The 21251-nt window shown below is 44.1% G+C and overlaps 1 protein-coding gene across 8 annotated transcripts in view; it reads right to left on the reverse strand.

Annotated features, from left to right (window-relative positions):
* Nucleotides 1–3190: 3190 nt before the first annotated feature.
* Nucleotides 3191–21251, reverse strand: part of LOC137417043 (uncharacterized) — an 87336-nt gene continuing 69275 nt past the window's right edge. For 6 of the 8 annotated variants that reach the window (XM_068102778.2, XM_068103280.2, XM_068103289.2 and 3 more), the window contains 4 exons: nucleotides 5566–6070; nucleotides 4985–5152; nucleotides 4594–4678; nucleotides 3191–4449 (listed from right to left, as the gene is read on the reverse strand). In XM_068102778.2, the coding sequence (XP_067958879.1) occupies nucleotides 4313–4449; nucleotides 4594–4678; nucleotides 4985–5152; nucleotides 5566–6070 (895 nt within the window). In that variant the 3' untranslated portion in view covers nucleotides 3191–4312. The remainder of the gene's footprint in view (nucleotides 4450–4593; nucleotides 4679–4984; nucleotides 5153–5565; nucleotides 6071–21251) is intronic. The other 2 variants (XM_068102785.2, XM_068103284.2) reach the window with 2 other exon arrangements.

A 21251-nucleotide genomic window follows, 5' to 3' on the forward strand; every position in this document is an offset into this window, starting at 1 on the left:
GACTTATTTAATTAATTTCCAACAAGTTACAGCTTCGGATGAAGCACTGGTGGTTTAGGTATGCTATTAGCCAATTGATTAAGAATATATTGTTTGATCATTATTTGTTGATTTTTAATTATGCAATTAATCAATCAATTGTTGTACACCTCTCTCTCCAATACAGTCTCTATGAGCTGCACGGTGGTATTGCCGAGCGCCAAAGGTGCCCCGGCAATGCCGCGCTGGAGGATATTTTTTTATTTGGCATGGGGGCGGTGTACTTTGAATGTATCTGTTCTTGTTTCTTTTCTTTTCAAATTAACTGCATGAACATCAGGATCATTTGTGGCGGGCCACGTGAAAAGGGGAAAAGGGGGCTTATGGGTGTTCCTTGGGTAAACTGACTTTTCATCGTTTTCTGACCACCCGTAAGCCACCTTTTTACGTTGTGCGCCACATTTTATGAATGAACAATTTCACAGTACAATATCCATAGTTGGGTAAGGGATGCTTCTTTCTCTTCATTCATTTGCAGCCCATGGCTGAGGGTAGGATCATTTCTTTTGGGAGGGTGGGGGCGTAGTTGTGCACATGATGCAGTGCCCCCTGTATCAGGAAATTGTAATTTGTTCAGGGTGCCGGCGATAGCTCGTCAACTCTTCGCGAAGGACACCGTGGGATCTTTAACGTCCACTAACGAATTCTGGCAGACAGGACACCCAGTTTAACATCTGTTCGAGGGACGGCATACATATTAATGAATCACCCTTCCTGTGAAACACCGGGATGGCAGCTTATTTCTGGGATGGGATTCAAGCCCAGGCTAGACGGCTCAGAGCCAAGTGTATATACAGTCACGTGAAAAAGTAAGTACACCCCATGTAAAGTTTTGACTTTTTCAACATATTTCAACATACAGCTATTTGATCTTCATTTCAACAATATTGATAGATAAAGGTGATATAATGTAACAAATATTATGAAACATTTACATTTTGTAGTCCATTGTATAATTTAAATAAACATAAATGCAAATTTCGCATGTGTAAAGAGTAAGTACACCCTTGGCTCTAATAGGTGGTATTGCCCCCTTTGGCAGAAACAACCTCAAGTAGGCGTTTCTTATAACTGTCTACCAGTCTCTGACATCGACTGGGAGAAATTTTTGCCCACTCCTCCATGCAGAATTCTTTCAGCTTTGCGATGTTTGAGGGGTTTCTTGCATGCACAGCTCGTTTCAAATCCCCCCACAACATCTCGATGGGATTTAGATCCGGGCTTTGACTTGGCCATTCCAGAACCCTCCATTTCTTTCTTTTCAGCGATTCCTTGGTGGATTTACTGGCATGTTTAGGGTCATTGTCATGTTGCAAGGTCCACCTTCAGTTGAGCTTCAACTTTCCGACAGATGGCCTCACATTATCCTCAAGCACCCTCTGGTACAATGAAGAATTCATAGTGGATTCTATGATGGTGAGCTGCCCAGGCCCTGATGCAGCAAAGCTGCCCCAAACCATAATATTTCCACCACCATGCTTTACAGTTGGTATCAGGTTCTTGTGGTCAAATGCTGTCTTTGGTTTTCGCCAAACATGTCTTCTGGTACTGTGGCCAAATAGCTCTACCTTTGACTCATCTGTCCAGCATTGTTCCGTGCTTTCTGTTGCACATTGTTGCACGCCGCACAATGTTGCACATTGTTCCAGAAGTGCTGGTCTTTGCCTTGGTGTTCATTGGCAAACTTTAGTCTTGCCCTGATGTTCTTTCTGGACAGCAAATGTTTCCTCCTGGCACACCTCCCATGTAGATCAAATTTGTGCAGCCTCTTTCTAATGGTAGACTCGTGCACTTTGACATCAACAGTGGCAAGAGCTACCTGTAGGTCCCGTTATGACATTCTGGGGTTCTTAGGGACTTCTTTCAGCATCTTGCGGTCTGCTCTCGGGCTGAACTTGCAGGGCGGCCAGGCCTGAACAAGTTGGCAGTTGTTTGGAATCTTCTCCACTTGTAGATGATCTTCCGGACAGTCAAATGATTGATTTCAAATTGTTTGGAGATCTTTTTAAATCCCTTCCCAGACTCGTCGGCATCTATGACCTTCTTTCTGAAGGCCTCAGAGAGCTCTTTTGATCTAGGCATGGTGATGCCGCACACTTCAACAACAAAGAGCAAACCAAACTGAATGTCTGAAGTTTAAATAAGACAGGTTCCTCTAAGATCATCTCTAACGATGTTCTAATCATTTGCACCTGAGCTGGTGCACCCGATTCTAATTTTAGGTATTTGAAGTAGTGATAAATGTAGGGGTGTATTTAGTTTTTCCACATGTGAAATTTGCATTTATGTTTATTTAAATTATACAATGGACTACAAAATGTAAATGTTTCATGATATTTGTTGTATTATATCACCTTTATCTATCAATATTGTTGAAATGAAGATCAAATAGCTGTATGTTGAAATATGTTGAAAAAGTCAAAACATTACATGGGGTGTACTTACTTTTTCACGTGACTGTACCTGTAGGCCATACTGTACCTGCAATATCCAAACCCCTTGAGGTCCGAAAATTAACCCCTTAGTTACCTCTGTCACCAAAGGGGGATGGAGGTTATGTTTCCACCCCTGTCTGTTTGTGAGCAGCATATCTCAAAAGTTATGCACTGATTCGGACTAAATTTGGTGGACAAGGTGTGCATGTCAAGGATGAATCGATTCAATTTTGGTGAAGATCTGGTTTCGAGAATTTTTTAATGTTTTTAAGTGAGGGGCCAAAAACGATATATAGCACGATATTTCAAAAAGTTGTGACAAAACTAGGTGGATGAGTTGGTTAGGAGACAATAACAAGCCGATTATATTTTGGTTCATGTTGGATCCAGATCTGACCTATCAATGGGATACACAACAATAGACTGTTCAGCCTGACGCAGGTACGTGCTCTACCGAGTGCCGTTCCAGTTTCCACTGCAACATTTAAATTATCCTCACAACAACTAGGTTCTGATAAAACAGGTTTATTACCATTAAAGGTTGTAAAAAAATAAGTGAAGCTCTAAGCAAGTCAAGCGCGTGACAACAGTAAGAATAGTATTTTAACTGTATATTCAAAGAACGAGGACACAATCAATCCTCCACCATATGGACTCACACACTCACACCCCTCTGCAGTGCCACAACCCACATCCCCGCACCCCACCCACCCCACCCACACCTGGGCCACAGTAATGCCCGGCTCTGGTGATAAAATAAAAAACGTTAAAATATCCTCCTTGTAACCCTTCCTCACTTTGTCCATTGCGGAGCCGATATTAAACAGTTCCTTTTAACCGTATCTTAAATTAAATTCAAACTGGAACCATAACAGCAATTTTACATCAGCAGTACAGCGGATATCTCAGAAGAGAACAAAAACAATAATGCTGTAGTTTCAAAATATGTACATTTGCCAAAGGAGCGACAATCTCACAGCAGCCCAACACTGGCCAAACGGGCCCAGTGATGGCACTGAAAGGGAACCATCACTTTGACCTTGCGATGGTGAAGTGTTTCTCCTCCAGTAAGGTATCGATCGGTCGATACCTTACAATATATCATGTATAGTGCAATATCGAATTACCTTCATCTCCCTAGACCACCCCCCCCCCCCCCCCACCAATCCTCCTGTTGGTATATGCAGGGCTAACCGTCTATCCATGAAAGAGCCATAGGTTGAACCAAGGCAGGTGAGAACGTGACAGCATGACATCACAGACTGGTTTAAAAGCGCGAACAAACTATGATTGTCGAACCTTTTATCAGGACATGATCGATGTCTTGTCCATCCAAATGTATGTTTGGCAATGCATATAAATGATCAAACGCCATCTTGACCCCTCAAAGTGCAGCACATGTGAAATTAAGTGTTACAATGTGATCTATGGGGAGGGAGTTCACAGAACTCTACAATGGACTAGCTGAACAAGTTTTAGTTCAACTAGAGGAGAGCGCAGCATCGTACTAGAGGACAACCACCTCCCAAGGAGTAACAAAAGCCCATTTTATAACATAAACACAATTAAATAACAGAGTGCACAGGGTTATCATTGGTTGGAGACGTACTTCTCCATTCTTCCAAAGCTCCTCGTGTCCATGGATGCACAGCAGAGTATCGCTTTGCAACACGGGCGCACCTCATCCTCCCGCCACAATCAGAGCACTGTAACCATGTGACCTGGTGCCAAAGGTATGTACTAACTAGAAAACATTATACAAAAGAATCAACATAATAACTTAGACCCATAATATTAGTGCTTGAGGTCCTGATAAGCAACATACACGGAGTTCAGATCTACGAGCAGGAAGCCGATGGTCCGTTCAAAAGGTCCACCCGCCGAACCTTCCCTGACATTACGGTGTTGTCACAATCGGGCGGTTCAGTCGTCGCATCGCCGGTCTCAGCAAACCTCAAACGCCTTTTCCCACATCCTTGGATAGAAAAAGTAGCTTTTCTCATAAAGAAGCTTCTTTGTTCGGTACAAACTCAAAGCCATCATTTCACCAAAAAGGAAAAAAAAAACCTCCACCTCGACATCAAACGTGTACCCCCGTATTCCATCATGACCTTCTCACCCTGAGATGGTCCAGCAGACGATGTCAGCTTGAGAGAAAAACCGTTCGGTCCTGACTTTTCTATTTCCAACTTGCCAGCAGTTGCCTGTTGAGGGACACAGAAGCCATCGGTGAAAGGATACATTCCGCAACAGAGCCAGCGGTTCAATTCAAATGGAGGAGGAACTACTTTTGGACGAAGGTGAGAGCGCTTACGTTTTAAGAATCGACTCGTAATCAGAGATCATTGTTAACTATTGCAAAAGTTTGGCCAAGTCTTGAGAAAGCTCTAACATGGAAGCATTTCCCATGGTTTCTGACTGTTCAGGTTGAGGTTCAACAGTTTGACCTTTTAAATAAATAAATGCTTGCTCAACAATGTCGTGTTTTTCAAACCAAGCCCTTCACGTACCAAGTGCATAGCTGCGAGAAATGTTGAGGCCGCATATTGAGGCGATTCACCGAGCACGAGAGAACGGAAAGACACGGTGGCACGTGAGACCCCCACCCCTCCTTCTGAACCCATAGACAGAGCTGTGCACAGTTGTTCAATGCTGCTGGCCAGAAGAGGACTTTCCCACTGGAGTTCACAAAAGTAAGGATCGGGGACAGAACTGAGATCATTAAATGAGAACAGGTAGAGGTGTAGAGGTATAGAGATAATGAAAAGGATAAACATCGTTTCAACCACCCCCCTACCTGCTGGATAATCATCTTCTTCCGCACTGCCATTCCAGCATCTCCCACCCCAACCCTCCATCCTGCTTGAAGATCCTGACACCTCTCCCCCCACAAATATTACCTTTCCCATTAGTAGCATCAACACTCCAATAAGCCTCTGTTTTCCCAACCTCTGCTTCTACCATCTTCCATCACTGCACCACTCACGCCCCTTTCCCCTTCGCCCACAACCCAAACTTACTCCCCCAACCTCCACTTCCACAAAAGAAACATTCAATGCCACACAACCTCCCAGTAATTGAAGCATCTCACTGATTTTTCAAGGTGGGCAGCCACTCTGTTCTGCCAGTGCCGAAGGCGATCGAACCACTCGTCATCATAAATATCGACTTGATGTGCAGATCCGCATCTTTCGCCTTCACCTTCTACCTCCACCTCCACCTCCTGCTCCATGAAGTGCGGCTCCTGTGTACGAGTTATGAAAGACGTTAGTATGTTCATCATTGACAGTGTTTGTTTACCTCGTGAGCACAGCTCCCAGCAAACCCTCAATCCGATTTTAACCTGAACGGAAAGGGAGACGAAAGGGTCACTCCAAACACCAGAGTCGACTGGATCATGCTCAGCGAGGTCGGAGGTCGGGCTGACTGAACCGTTAACCAGAGGCGATCCTTGTTCTTGGACATTAGGCAGCAATGGTGAAGTCAGGTGAAGGGGTTGTGGTCTACAGCCATCTTGGGTGAAGAGAGTTGGGCTAAGGATGAGACTGCCATCCTTCTGAGGGGTTGAGCAATTTACCCAGGAGACCTGGTGATCACTTGATTGGGAGGGGGAGGGGGGGGAAAGAAAACAAAACCGATCAATATGCAAAAAATACTTCAACTGAAACGGCATTCTTTGACGTCGACTGATATGCTTCCCCCCATATTATTAGATCATTACACATACTTCTACCAAGTTTGATTTAAATCCCTTCAGCTGTTCTAAAGTTATCACATTTGTACCTGACATGACCTCTGACCTTTGACTTATTCATGTCATACTCCAATCAGTTCATATTTGCATCAAATATACTTGTACCAAGTATGTTAAAATTCCCATCACTGGTTCACCAGTTGTCCCAGTAATAATTTTTACTTCACTCTCTGCAGACCTGGACAATATCACAAACTTGTTAAACAAGTGGAACATGTCTTTCAATCCTGACAAATCTCACACTCTCACTTTGTCTCTCCATAAAAACCATCTGGACAACCCTCACATCTACTTTCTGAACAATCCTCTCCAATAAGTTCTGTCACTCAAGCTCTTGGGTCTCACTATCTGCCATAATCTTTCCTGGGAAAACCCCATTTCCAAGCTGGCCTCCAAAGCCAGTCGCCGATTGGGCATTGAGGAAGTGTAAAATTTATCTATGAATCGAGTGATTTATATGAGCCACAACCTGTCAAAATCGTGTGTTTAGAACCTACTCACCTCGTGTGCAAGTTTTTATGACTTCCATCAAGAAGTTAAAATTTGTCTAGAGTAGGTCAATTGTCGCTGGCACCCTGACCAAATTTATTTGCTCGGGAAAGTATAACTCTTAACAGAGGCAACGTTAGACCACCTCTTGTCATAGTTTTGTAGAAAACCACAGAATGGGAAATAATTTTTTGTATAGTTTTAATTATTTCTTTATGACTAAGAATGATATACACTACTGGTCAAAAGTTTTAGAACACCTCAATTTTTCCAGTTTTTATTGAAATTTACACAGTTTAATGTCTCAATGTACTCTGAAATTAAGCATAGAACAAATAAACAATTGGAGATAAAAAAATAAATCATAGAATCATTTTGTTTAATAAAATAAAATTTAAATATTTGACTCAGCAAAGTAGCCACCTTTAGCAGATTTTTTTTTTTTTTTTTTTTGTATACAAGATCGAGGCTCGTGAAAGAGCGAACATTAATCACACAGAAAGACAAACCGACACATAAAACATATAACATCGGGAGCGGTAGACAAGATGGGGAGAGAGGGGGAAGGACACAAACACAACATTTGAGAGCAGGGACCGAGAGACATGGAGACATCGAGAGATCTGAGAGAGGGCGAGGGCTTTGGGGGGGGGGGGGCATGGGAAGGGGGCGGTGGGAGAGGTATAAAACATATGGACACTGCCAGGACTTCCAGGAAAGAAGTTGGAATTTCAAACAAGGTGGATCTGGGGTGAATTAGCGGGGGTAGAAAAGCTCAAGGTTTTGGATGGGGGAAGATAAGAGATGGTGGTGAACAGCTGTTTTAAAGACCTGGAGGGAGGAGTGGGATTGAAGGGAGTGAGGGAGTTTGTTCCAGAGGCGGGAGAAAAGAGGAATGAAAGAGTGAAGGTGAGCAGAGAGCCGAGATTTCGGCAGCTTAACCATCAGAGGGTTGCTGGCAGATCTTGTGCGACCTGTAGGAATATTTGGGGGACAGAGCACAGAGAGAGCTGGGGGTGCAAGGCCGGAGAGGAGTCGGTAGAAGACAGAAAGACCACCTACCTGCCTGCGGTGAGTGAGTGAAAGGCCCTCAGAGATAGCTTCATCGCGGGAGATTCCAATAATTCTGAAAGCTTTGGTTTCAACAGCGTGAAGCCGAGCTAGGTGTGAGGCAGGAGCACCGGCCCATAGGGGAGAACAGTATTCCATTGAGCTGCGGATGAAAGTCTTGTATGTGGTGAGGAGCTCAGGTGTGCCGAGGAAGGACTTCGCACGACGGAGGATGCCCAGTCGGCGACTGGCTTTGGAGGCCAGCTTGGAAATGTGGTTTTCCCAAGAAAGATCATGGCAGATAGTGAGACCCAAAATCTTGAGCGACAGAACTTCTTGGAGAGGATTGTTGAGAAAGTAGATGGGAGGGTTGTCCAGTCGATCTTTTCGGAGAGACATAGTAAGAGTGTGAGATTTGTCAGGATTGAAAGACATGTTCCACTTGTTTGACCAGTCTGTGATTTTGTCCAGGTCTTCAGAGAGTGAGGCGGCAGCAGACTGCCGATCTGAGGGAAGAGGAATGGAGCGGCAGAGAGTGGAGTCATCAGCAAAGAGATAGAGAGGATTTTCGAGAGAGTCAGAGAGATCATTGATGAAGACCAGAAAAAGCACGGGGCCCAGAACACTGCCTTGGGGAACTCCAGCCTGAACAGGAAGAGGAGATGAGAGAAACCCATTCAGGGCCACACGTTGACGACGACTAGAGAGGAAGTCCGCCAGCCATGCGTGGAGATTTCCATGGATACCAAAGGAGGAGAGTTTGGTGAGCAGAGCGGGGTGCCAGACCGTGTCGAAGGCACGTGATATGTCGAGGGAGACAGCTCTAATTTCCTGTTTGGCATTGAGGACCTCCATCCATTGTTGAGACAGCAGAAGCAGCATGTCCAGAGTAGAGTGACCTGGTCTGAAACCAAATTGATGATCAGAGATCAAGCCATTGGAGAAGAGGAAAGATTTCATATCCGAAGCAATGATGGATTCCATGACTTTGCTGATAATTGGGAGAAGGCTGATTGGTCTGTAGTTGCTAGGATCTGTTTTTGCACCTTTTTTGTGCAAAGCGGTGATGTTGGCTGATTTCCAAGCAGATGGCAGTTGACCTTGAGCAAAAGAGAGGGTGAAGAGAGCAGAGAGAGGGTGAGATAGAGCAGCAGAGCAGGATTTTAGGACCCGTGGGCTGATGCCGTCGGGTCCAGTTGCAGAATCAGAGTCGAGGGTTGACAGAAACTTTTCCACCTTGTCAGGAGGAAAGGACACGGAGTCCAGGAGCAGCAGGGTACGACTGGGTATGGTGGGTACAGAGAGGGATGGGTTTGGGACACAAGATTTAGAGGCAAACACAGAGTTGAGGCATTCAGCTTTTTCACGTGCGGAGTCAGCTGTGTAGCCGTTTGAGGTAAGGGAGGGGATGGAGGGGGAACAAACACCAGAAACGGATTTGACCAGACGCCACCAGGATTTGGAAGAGGGAGACAGATAAGAGAGTTCGGTCTTGAGAACGGAGAGATATTGTTTCCTGGCTCTCCTGAGGGTGGACACACACTTGTTTCGGGCTTTGTGAAAGGAAATGAGATTTCCTTCCGTTGGATTTGCTTTCCAGGAGACGAAGGCAAGTTGTTTCTGGGCAACAGCCTCACCACAAGATTCCGTGTACCATGGACGGGAGGAAGGGTATGACAACTGAAGACGAGATGGGATAAATCTGTGCATGAGAGAGAGCAATTTACTTTGGAAGAATTCCCAGGATGAGTTGATGTCAGAGGTGGTAGAGATGGGAGACCAGTCCAGATGATTGATGGCTGCTTGAAGACCGTGCCAGTTGGCCTGAGTGAAATGCCAGACTCGTCGACGCTGAGCAGGCTCCCTGAGGATGGTCAGAGAGATGTCCACTTTAACAAGGACATGATCAGATGATCCGATCGGAGCAGAAGAAGAGCAGCAGACATTTTCAGGGAAGTTAGTCATAACCAAGTCCAGAAGAGAAGATGTTCCGTTGACTGAGATCCGGGTCGGGAAATTGACAGATTGTGTCAGTCCCAGTGAGTCGCAGAAGTCCTTTGCTGAGGAGCCATGGCTGGTGAGAGAGGTACCCACACCCAGCCAACTGGCATAATGACAGTTGAAATCACCACATATGAGGAAGAGAGAGTTGGGATGAGTAGATAGAAGTTGGTCCATATCATCAGACAGCGAGATGTAGATGGAGTCATCACTGTTTGGTGGACGGTACAACACACATATGAACAAGAGGTGGGAGCGAAGGGGAAGCCGTAGCCAGAGGTATTCCTGGGGGTGAGGTGGAGAGAGTGCAGTGCAGGGCGAATGAGGAAGAGAGTTTTTGATAAAGATAGCAACCCCGCCTCCAGGACGAGGCTCAGGTCTATCATACCGGAGGAGGGAGTAGCCCGGGAGAGATACTATGGAATCAGAGACATCATAAAGGAGGAAAGTTTCTGTTAAGCAGATCACGTCTGGTTTGACAGAAGCAACCTGTATGGAGAGATCAGTTAAGTTTGAACGAAGGCCCCGGATGTTTGAGGTCCATACCGTTAATGAAGAGGAAGGGGGAGCATCAGATACAGAACAGGGGGGAGGAGGGGTAGGGTAAGATGTGGAAGAGGTGGAAGAGATAGGGAGAGCTGTTGAAGGTGTGTCAGAGATTTCAGAATAGCTCGGAGAAAGGGAAGGATGGGGCGGACAAAAGGTTTGATGGTGATTGGGTGAGCCACAATGAGGTGTTATTTGAGGAGGGGGAAGAGCGAGGCAGAAGGTTGGGGGAGATGGAGGTGAGAGTTTGAAGGGGGAAGAAGCGGGGAGGACGCTTTGAGGAGGGGGAGTGAGAGGGGGGAAATTGAGAAGCAATGAGGGTGGGGAGATTTGAAGGGGAGGGGTGAGGGGGGAGTTTGGGAGGGAAGGGACAAGGGGAGGGATTTGAAAGGGATGGGATATGGGGGAGATTTGGAGGGGAGGGGTGAGGCAGGAGTCTTGGAGGGGAGGGGCGAGGGGGCGTCTTGGCGGGGAGGGGTGAGGGGGTAGTTTAGGAGGGAGGGGGCAAGGGGGGAGATTTGAAAGGGATGGGTGATGGGGAAGATTTGGAGGGGAGGGGTGATGGGGAAGATTTGGAGGGGAGGGGTTATGGGGAAGATTTGGAGGGGAGGGGTGAGATTGGATTTTTGAAAGTGTACGATTTATGGGAAACGAACATTTATTGCAAAATGAGTTTCTTGTGACCTTCGAGTTAAAAATACGTTTAAGGACGCTGGATGGAGGATGGAGTGCAGGAGAGTTTAGGGAATGTAGAAAAAAGGCACTATAGGAGATGGATATTTTTTTTGGGATGAATTGATTTGGTGAGCAAGTCGAAAGCAGCCTTTTAAAGAAGAAGAAGAAAAAGGTGTTATAAAATATGACGGAATACATAACTTGAGGGGAAAGTGTAAACATTGAAGGTTAATGAGTGAAAACTATCTGGGGAAATGGGGGAGAAACACGTGGTCGAAGAACGAACGAACGAATAAGAATGAATAAACGGATGAGAACAGAGAAGGAAAAAAAATTTTTTTTTTTTTTTTTTTTTTTTTTTTTGAGTTGAGATTTACACAAGGAAGTAGGCTATGGGTGAAAAGACTGGGAATACAGAGAACGAAAGTTATTGGATCACAAACGACGGACCGCTGAGAGAAAAACAAAGCCTCAAGGTTGTACAGTGCACACTGTACAAGGCCTCAAGACACGACACGGCAAACAGACGATCAATTTATGAAAGATAAACACCGAGAAACAACCAAAGTTGCACACAATAACTTCACACACCGAAAGATAAATACAGTTTCGACAAAATACAATTGTGAACACACTTAACTTCGAAAAACGTGGAGACCGTGTGGAGCTTCGAAAATCCCTCCCACCGTCTCCGAGATCTCGCGAGATCTAACTGCCGAACACACTCGTGGCACTCTTTCTAAAATGGAAATCAAATATTTTTCGGGAAGTTCTTCCCAACACTGTTGCAGAAGTTCCCACAAATGTGTTGCACTTGTAGGCTGCTTTGCTTTCACCCTTCTGTCCAGTTCATCCCAAACCAGCTCGATGGGGTTTAAGTCTGGAGACTGTGCTGGCTATTCCATGATTTGAAGCCTACCGTCTTGTTCTTTTCCGCAAAGGTAGTTTTGACATAGCCTGGAGGTGTGTTTAGGGTCATTATCTTGCTGTAGGATGAACCCCTGACTAACTAGGCATATACCAGAGGGTATTGCATGGCGCTGCAAAATGCTGTGGTAGCCGTTTTGGTTCAGGGTGTCAGTCACTCTGTGCAAGTCGCCGACTCTGGATCCAGCAAAAGAGCCCCAGACCATCACACTTCCTCCTCCATGTTTGACAGTTGGTGTAACACCTTGGAACCATCCTTTTGCCTACTCGATGGCGTACAAAAACCCTGCGTGATGAACCAAAGATTTCAAATTTTGATTCATCGGTCCATAAGACCTTCTTCCAGTCTTTAGTAGTCCACTGGTGGTGCTTCGTGGCCCAGGCAAGCCTCTTTTTCTTATTTCGCCATCTTAGCAATTGCTTTTGTGGAATTATATATATATATAATTGGGACAATCTATTGCTAAAAACAGTTAAATTAGATTTCAATGTAATTCTTGTAAAGAGGGTTCTCAAAGCTGCAAAGGAACGTGTGGACCCGACATCTGGAATTTATTTTGTCGCCCTGTCAAATGGCACAAGGTGAGAATGTTGACTTAGCACGGGGTTGGTATGTAACACACCATTAGTGGAGCCGAACAGGTCAAGGAATGACCTTAAATGGATAGATTGTCAGCTTGGGCAAACTCTTGAGTCGCCCCATTATTACAAACAGATGGAGTTGGCGCCAAAGAGTCTAGGGTTTAACTTGGCTTTAAGTGACCCCAGAATTCCAACCTGTGGAAGATAAGAGGGTACGATCCCTATTTAACAGAAGACTGCGAGGCTTGGAGAGAGAGATTTTCCTTCGACTGAACGACGCGTCGTCTGTGTGTAGTTTGAATTTGTGGTGGATTTTCTCTCCGCGATGATTGAATAAATTTATGGAACTCAGTGAGGTTGTCTTAATCCTTAATCGAGAAGTCTCACTGAGAAAGTAGTCTGGAAATAGCCAGATACAACAATTTATTACTGCCACTCGACCTGTCAAACCTGCAGCTCAGTCTTCTCTTCACAGTTGAAACTGAGACTTGTTTACTTTGACCAGTGTTAAGCTGTGCTTGAAGCTGTTGTCCTGTGAGCCGCCTATTACGCAAGCTGTTGACTCTCAGAAACTTGTCTTCCGATTCTGTTGTGGCTTTGGGTCTGCCAGACCTCTTCCTGTCAGTTTCCTCCAGTTTCCAATATACTACTTCCTGCAGTGCAATATTGTCCAAATAATGCTTCAGAAGGTGTAATAACAGTCTGTTCCAATACTGCTTTTATACAGACAGGGGGTTTGTCATCAAGTAATCAGCAGAGGTTGGGACACCTGTAGGAATTGTTTGCATCAACTTTCAAGGCTTAATTTACTTACATTGCTGCAGAACAGCTGTAAGTTGTTAACCCATTACTTGTTCCCTGAAGAAGGCCTTTTTTTTTTAACAATATAACTGCAATTTACCTTATTTTCCCATTTTTGCTAACCTAAACTTTTTTTTTTAACCTCGAGCAGTTTACTGCTTACCTTTGTACCATTTCAGGTTATTCACTGGACATTAAACTGCGTAAATTTCAATAAAAACTGGAAAAATTGAGGTGTTCTAAAACTTTTAACCAGTAGTGTATGCTGCTCTGAAATATATAGTAAGGGAAACATATGAAAATCTGTTAACTAAATTGTTACCAAAAAATTTCTTCACCAATATGTTTGTAAAGGTGTGTAATAACATGTGTTAAAATGTTGAAGGTCAACTCCCGTGGGAAACCCAGAAAAAAAGCTGTTGAATTCGGGTACCGAAAAATTATTTTCGAGAATTTTTATTTTTTTAAATCGGCCCTTAAGTAACTTATGAGGGGTCAAATAAGGGTTTTTCATGATTCTGAGTTGATTGTTAACATTTATATTTCACCACAGACACTCCTTTGTGGAAAAATAATTTCTAAATATATCTCATTTTCTACTTTGCAGGACATGGAGTCTAGCAATATGGATGAAGACGTTACTCCACCTGTGCTCAATTGCTTCATCTGTGCACGCTCGGATACACCAGCTGAAAGGCTCATACAGGCAACTCCAAAGGGATACTCAACTTTATTGAAACAAGCAGAAACTGTCGAAAATGTTACTGTTGTGGAACGTATGAAGGAGGCTCAAAAGGAAGGAAAACTGAGGTACCACCAGAAGTGTAAAAATGATCTGTACAACAACTTTGTTGCAACCACCAAGAAGTCAGCTCAAGCATCAAAGGCAGAGAAAGAGTCATCAAAGTTGAAGAGAAGACGCACTACTTGTGAGTTCAGTTCATCAACTGGCTGCAGTTCTAGAAGATCACAGTCAGTTGACCTCCTGTATAAGGATGTATGCATTCTTTGCAACCAACCAGCCCAGCTCTACAAAAATAATCCAGCACAAGCTAGAAAGAAATACAGAGTGCCAGATCATTTGACTGCAGATACACTGAAGGCAAGCTTGCTGAAGACAGCATGGAGTCGCGGGGATGACTGGGGCACTGAAGTCACTGGACGCCTGGAAGGGATCAACGACTTGGTAGCAGAAGAAACACTGTACCATTTGCGATGCAAACTTATGTTTGTGAGAGGTGACAGTTTGTCCAAGACTGATGAGGAAGGAAAAAGGAAGAGAGGACAGAGGAGTATTGATGAGGAGCGAGAGGCAGTTTTTATTGAATTCTGCGAATGGTTAGACTCAGAATTAGAGCATGGGGTAATGAACATGGACCAAGTCCATGAAAAGCTGCAGGAGTTTAATCAGTCACCAGAGAAGAGCCTTTCTTATTCAAAGCATTGGCTAAAGATAAAACTTCTAGAGAAATACGAAGACACCTTGTATTTCACAACACAGGAAAGAAGGGCAGATGTACTCTGTCTCAAAGATGGCACCGACAATATTCTGCGAGAGCATCATGCTAATCTTGACCATGGAGATGAGAAGACTCAGATCATAAAGACGGCACTCAAGTTCATATCCAATGATATTGCCTTGATTGATTTAGGTCCAAAGTCATACTCCACCACACACAGTATGACTGACATCGATAGTCAGCTGACACTTGTTCCTGCAAGCCTTCAGATGTTCTTGAGACCGATTGTCAAGACAGACGAAAGAGTTGCCGTTTGGGGGCAGAATTTTATTAAGGCCTATCGACCTCGGTCTGGAGTATTGCCACACCAAATGGGGCTTGCCATACAACTTGATCATAGATTTGGGTCAAAATGGATGCTCAACAAGTTCCACCGGCTGGGATACACTGAGTCTTACACGGAGACACAAAACTACAAATACTGCTTCCTTAATAGTAGGAGTGGAGATGATGTTCCAGATACTTCTGGCACTCTTGACACCATTGTGGAGGAAACCGATGAACAGATCAATGATGAGGTTGCGGTTGATGCTGCGCTTGAGGATCAATCAGTGATGACAGCCAAAGTGCCAGCCAGTGAAAGTGAATTGTCAAGTAATGATCAGGTGGTCTTTATGGAGGTTGGGGAAATAAACAATGCAGTCACTCAGTTTGTTGGAGACAATATAGATTTAAACATTGTCTCTATTCACGGAAACACTCCCTTTCACTCAATGGGTTGGATCGAAGTCACCTCTCCGGCACCACCTTTGCCAGATCCACAGACAACAGCAGCTTTCCCCCGGGTGAAGTTGAAGGCACTCGACAAAGCTAAGATCCTGAGAGGAACTGAAGTAAAGATTATTCCATTTACGAACAGGAAACAGATAGGAACGAACGCGATCATGTTTCTCCCCCTCGCTGAGCTTTCCTCCTCCCTGGCTCATGATCAGCCACTCCTCACTCCAGGTGACACACTCTGGGCAGCGGGGTGGGTGATCAAAGCCAACGATCCTGAGTTCCCACACTCCAACTGGAATGGCTGGATGAAGAGAATCCATGCTAATGATGCAAAGCAGAGCACACAGATCGAGTTCCTCCCAGTTATTGAAGGAGACCCTAATGACCTCAACACCATCTTCACCACTCTGAAAGAGTGCATACGGCGCGCTGGGGTCGCTATAGTGACCTTTGATCTTCCGATTTGGCTGAAGGCTGTGAATATAATAAAGCAGGCAAATCTACCCGTCATTCCAAGGTTGGGTGGTTTTCACCTGCTGAAGTCTTATCTTGGATCAATGGGTAACATCATGGAAGATTCTGGACTACTAGATGTGATCCAGTTGATCTATCCTGGAAGTACGACAGCCAACCACATCATGGATGGAGGATGTTTTGACAAGGCAATCCGTGTTCACCTCCTCATCGATGCAGCCATCTATCAACACATCATGAAACTTGCCTTCACTGAGGAGGAGCGTGGTGACATGAAGACCTTCATGGAGAAGGAGTCTGAAGAAGACATAGACCATGACTGTTGAAACTTCTGACATTGTGAATGAGAAATAACTCTTGAGTATTATATATGTATGTGAAATAAAAGCTACTTTGTGTGTAAATGTAAAAGTGAAAATATAAATGTTAACAATCAACTCAGAATCATGAAAAACCCTTATTTGACCCCTCATAAGTTACTTAAGGGCCGATTAAAAAAAATAAAAATTCTCGAAAATAATTTTTCGGTACCCGAATTCAACAGCTTTTTTTCTGGGTTTCCCACGGGAGTTGAACTTCAACATTTTAACACATGTTATTACACACCTTTACAAACATATTGGTGAAGAAATTTTTTGGTAACAATTTAGTTAACAGATTTGTGAAATATCTCATAAAATGCCCTTACTAATAGTATTAGTATTAGATTGGGTCTTCCCAAATGATAAATAATTTTGTACAATATCGAATAATGATTCAGAAAATGTCGTTGCGTTATGTTTTTAAATACACTCAAATATAGATATAAAATGTTTTTTTTACTGAGTTCTATAAGCAAGTTGTAGAAAGATGAGATTTTCTAGGTAAATAATACGGCTGACAGCTGGCGCCACGATGTCTGATTCAAAGAAACTTGTTTACCATTTACATTGTGTTTGGTAAAAACTAATTTCCATCGAGACAATGTTCTTCATTTGCATTGATTGTTTGCCTGTTGGCTAAACAAACTTGGTGAAATCGTAGCTGTCCTCTAGGTCAAATTAACTCAGTATGGAGTATGCAACGAACATAGTTTGATAAGTGAGATGCAAAATACTTGTAAATTATTTTGCAGGGTGGAGGGGTGTATTCCCTCCCACTTGCATACTTGAAAGTAAATGGTTTTGCCTACGTGACCTCTGAGGGATGGTGATTCACATGTACCTTTCTTTCTCACTTGCTTCACATACAAGTTGGTCTTATGGCTATTTTTAAAAAGTCTTAAAATTGCATATGGAATTGTCAATGCAGTCTTGTTTTTTTCAAAAAAAAACATATAGGCAACAATTCGGAACTAAATACCTGTAATTGATGCAGTTGCATACAAGTTTGCTTCAGCAGGGGAGCTATCTCTGGCCTTTTGAGTTAAAAAAAAAACTGTCAGGAGTCCCAGTAAGTCTTTTTCAAAAGCAATAATTAAAATTATAAACATCTACTGAATTATCAGGACAGTTATGCTAAAATCCTGCGAAATAATAATGTTAAAGATGAATGAATTACGGATAACATGCAGGTTTGGAATTTGATGTGCTTGCAAAACTCAGGTATTTCTAAGATTATATTGTTGCGGATCTCCCAAAGCCCGTTCCCGTTACAAAGGGGGGGATTAAACCCCTTTTTTCCCCCTGGGTCTTCGTGTCCACAAGGCCGAATCGCCACTTCCGGAGCAAGCGTGAAAAAGGGTATCGGGTCAACGTCGCACGTACCTTTAACCCATGCTGCCACGAAAGCGGGGACCGAACCTCGCACAAGCCACGCTTAATCGAGTATGCCCGATGGTATGCGTATCACGTGACTCGTGCCGTTACTTTTATGGAACCCGATTCAAGCGGTTCTAGTCGTACCATGCGAGGCCAATCAATGGAAGGGACGGAAACGGTCAAATAAGAGGAATAACACGATTTATTATTTATGTACAATGATTCGCAGAAGGAAAGGGGACACAGAGCAGAAGCTTAATCAATCTTAACTTATCCGCCCAGACACAGGGCCCACTCACGCACACGGGAGAAGAAGAGAAGAAGTTCGCGCGCCAAACGCGCTTTGCCGTCGGTCGCTCCGGGGCAGCTCGCCCGGCGTGGCTCTCTGGCGGTCACAGCACGTATGCAGGCGAAGGCAGGCAGGAGGAGATCGCGCGTCTGTGGCCCGGCACGGGTCGTCTTCTTGAGCCGTGCGATTAATACAGCGCAGGGCACTGGGCACGGGGAAGGTTCGTGTACAATCTCGATCACCGGAAATTCAATGCACTCGTTCTGCAGCACGTTCTCGTGTGTTCTCAAGCTCAACTCAACTCCACTCACTCTCACAGGGGCTTCGACGCTACTGAACTGAGAGAACTTGAACTCATCTGTCGACCCGAACTCAGAACTCATCACACACAGGGGCTCCGACTCTTGAACTGACGCGCAACTCTAAACTCATCTCTCACAGGGAACTCAGGTGGGGGGGGGGGGGGGGGGGGGGCTCGGAGCAGGGTTATATGGCTCCGCCCCAGCCCTACTCAAATGTTCCAAACCACACCCCTCATCGTCGTGGTTAGCCACTCCCCTCGAGCCCTGATTGGCGGCTCGTTCTTACCGGCCACTCCTCCTGCAGCTCCTCCCTTTGGCCTCGCTAGACTTGTTCAGGCCTGCCACGTGGCATGCTATCGCCAAAAGACCGCTCTACTCACGGGCCTGCTCAACGCAAAACTAATGCAGGACAGGACTACGCTTACATTCACTAAGAAATAACTGAACTATCGTGAGGCTTCATGTTGTGGTGCGTCTACCTACGAGGGGGAATTATCCTTTATTCCAAAACCACAACAATATTTAAAAGTTTAATAAGTTAAATATATCAAGTTTTTTTTGTAGTTTACATTTACATCGTATAAAGTAAGTAATCTTTCAGATGTCCTTGTAGTGTCAAACATGAGTAAAATATATATCCACTTATTTCTTACAAATGCTTCACATTGATAGTCAATGAATGATCTTCAATGTCCTTGAAGTCTTCAAGGATAATTAAAAGAATGATGGCTCCGCAAGGTCTGACAAAAGAAAATGGGAAACAGATGTGCCTTATTAAGAATATTTTATATGCAGACCTAATCTCTAACTCACTCGGCAGGAAGTCTGCCCATCGCAACATTTCACTCGACCAATCAGATTGCATTTCTTTATCTCTCCCACCCATATGTCATTCGACCAATCCCCACTGCCCTAAACCCTCCCACCCACACTTTGCTCAACCAATCCTACTACACACTTCCCCTTTTTTTCATGCGACCAATCCCATCTTCGCTCCTCCTTTCACTTGCTCCTCCCAATTATTTCTTTATTTTCAGCCGGTATAAAAAACATGTGGACAACTTCATATTAGGATTTTTCACTTAGGACTTTGATTTAGGATTTCACTTGGTTTGTAAATACTGTATGTTGATATTGTACTTAGGATTTTCACTTGGTTTGTCGATACTGTATGTCGATATTGTATACTGTGCATGCTACTGTGTATTTGGTGTATCCTTATGATATTTCCTTTGATATACATCTCCACTGTACCAGGACTTAGGATTTTGTAGTGTATCTTGCAATGTGCTTTTCGTGATTTGCAGTATGTTCTTCTTGGTTAAGAAAGGGTTTATTGTTTCTTAATGTGTATCTTCTCGTAAACAAAAACGTGATATCCTCCTCAGGAATTAAAATTTGTCAATCCTTCTTCTGACAAAAAGGTTTGGACATTGAATGCTTGATTCATCAATTACATACTGTCCAAAATTCCACAACAGCATCTCCGTCGTGCATCCAACTGGTCATCAAAGTCCTTCCTTGGCACACCTGAGCTCCTCACCACATTCAAAGATTTCATCCGCAGCTCAATGGAATACTGCTCCCCCCTCTGGGCTGGTGCTCCTGCCTCACACCTAGCTCAGCTTCACGATGTAGAAACCAAAGCTTTCAGAATCATTGGAATCTCCCGTGATGAAGCTAACTCTGAGGGCCTTTCACTTACTCACCGCAGGCAGGTTGGTGGTCTTTCTGTCTTCTACCGACTCCTCTCTGGCCTATCTCCCCCTGCTCTGTCCCCCAAATTTTCCTGCAGGATGCACAATATCTGCCAGAAACTCTCTTCTGGTGAAACCACCAAAATCAAGTCTCTGCTCACCTTCACTCTTTCATTCCTCTTTTCTCCCACCTCTGGAACAAACTCCCACACTCCCTTCAATTCCACTCCTCCCTCCAGGTCTTCATAAGAGCTCTTATCTTCCCCCAACCAAAACCTTGATCTTTTCTACCCCCGTTAATACATCCCAAATCCGCCTCTTTCAATCTCAAACTCCTTTCCTGAAATTCCTAGTTGTGTCAATTTGTTATATACAGTGCACCCTTTCCCTCCCCCCTTAACCCCCCCCCCCCAAAGACCCTCTCCCTTCCACAGATCTACTGACGTCCATGTTCTTTGCTGTTGTTGTGCTTGTATGTTTTCCTCTCTCCCCTTCTTGTCTCCTGCTCCCTTTATTTATTGCATGTTTTATGGGTCTGTGTCTGTTCTCGTGTGGAATGCGTTAGCTCTTACATGAGCCTTGACTCTGTATAAAAAAAAAAAAATTCAATAAAATAAAAACATGACCTCTGACTTTTGACCTCTTGACCCCAAAATCTAATCAGTTCATCTTTGCATCATAATATATAATTATACCAAGTTTGGTGAAAATCCCTTCAGCTGTTTTCAAGTTATAAACCAATTACAGACTTTGACCTTTGACCTCTTGACCCCAAAATCAAATCAGTTAATCTTTGCATCATAATACACACTTGTACCAACTTTGGTCAAAATCCCATCACTGGTTCACATGTTATCGCGGTAACAGGATTTTTTTTTTAACCAACATGACCTCTGACCTTTGATCTCATAACCACAAAATCGAATCAGTTAATCTTTACATTATCATACACACCTGCACCAAGTTTGACTTTGATCCCTTCAGCCATTCTCAAGTTATCGCGGTAATAAAAACCCATCACGGAAGGACGGGCGGAAAGACGGACAGCCGGACGGACAACCCGAAAACATAATGCCTCTGGCGACTTCGTTGGTGGAGGCACAAAAACAATAAATGAATGAATGAATGAAGGAATGAGTAATTGACTATGCATATGAAACCATCCCCCCAATAATTGAAACCACCCCACACCCAAAGCCCAGGTTACTCGT

Source organism: Myxine glutinosa, chromosome 2 (assembly GCF_964187855.1).
Source record: "Myxine glutinosa chromosome 2, kmMyxGlut1.1, whole genome shotgun sequence".
Taxonomy (NCBI): domain Eukaryota; kingdom Metazoa; phylum Chordata; class Myxini; order Myxiniformes; family Myxinidae; genus Myxine; species Myxine glutinosa.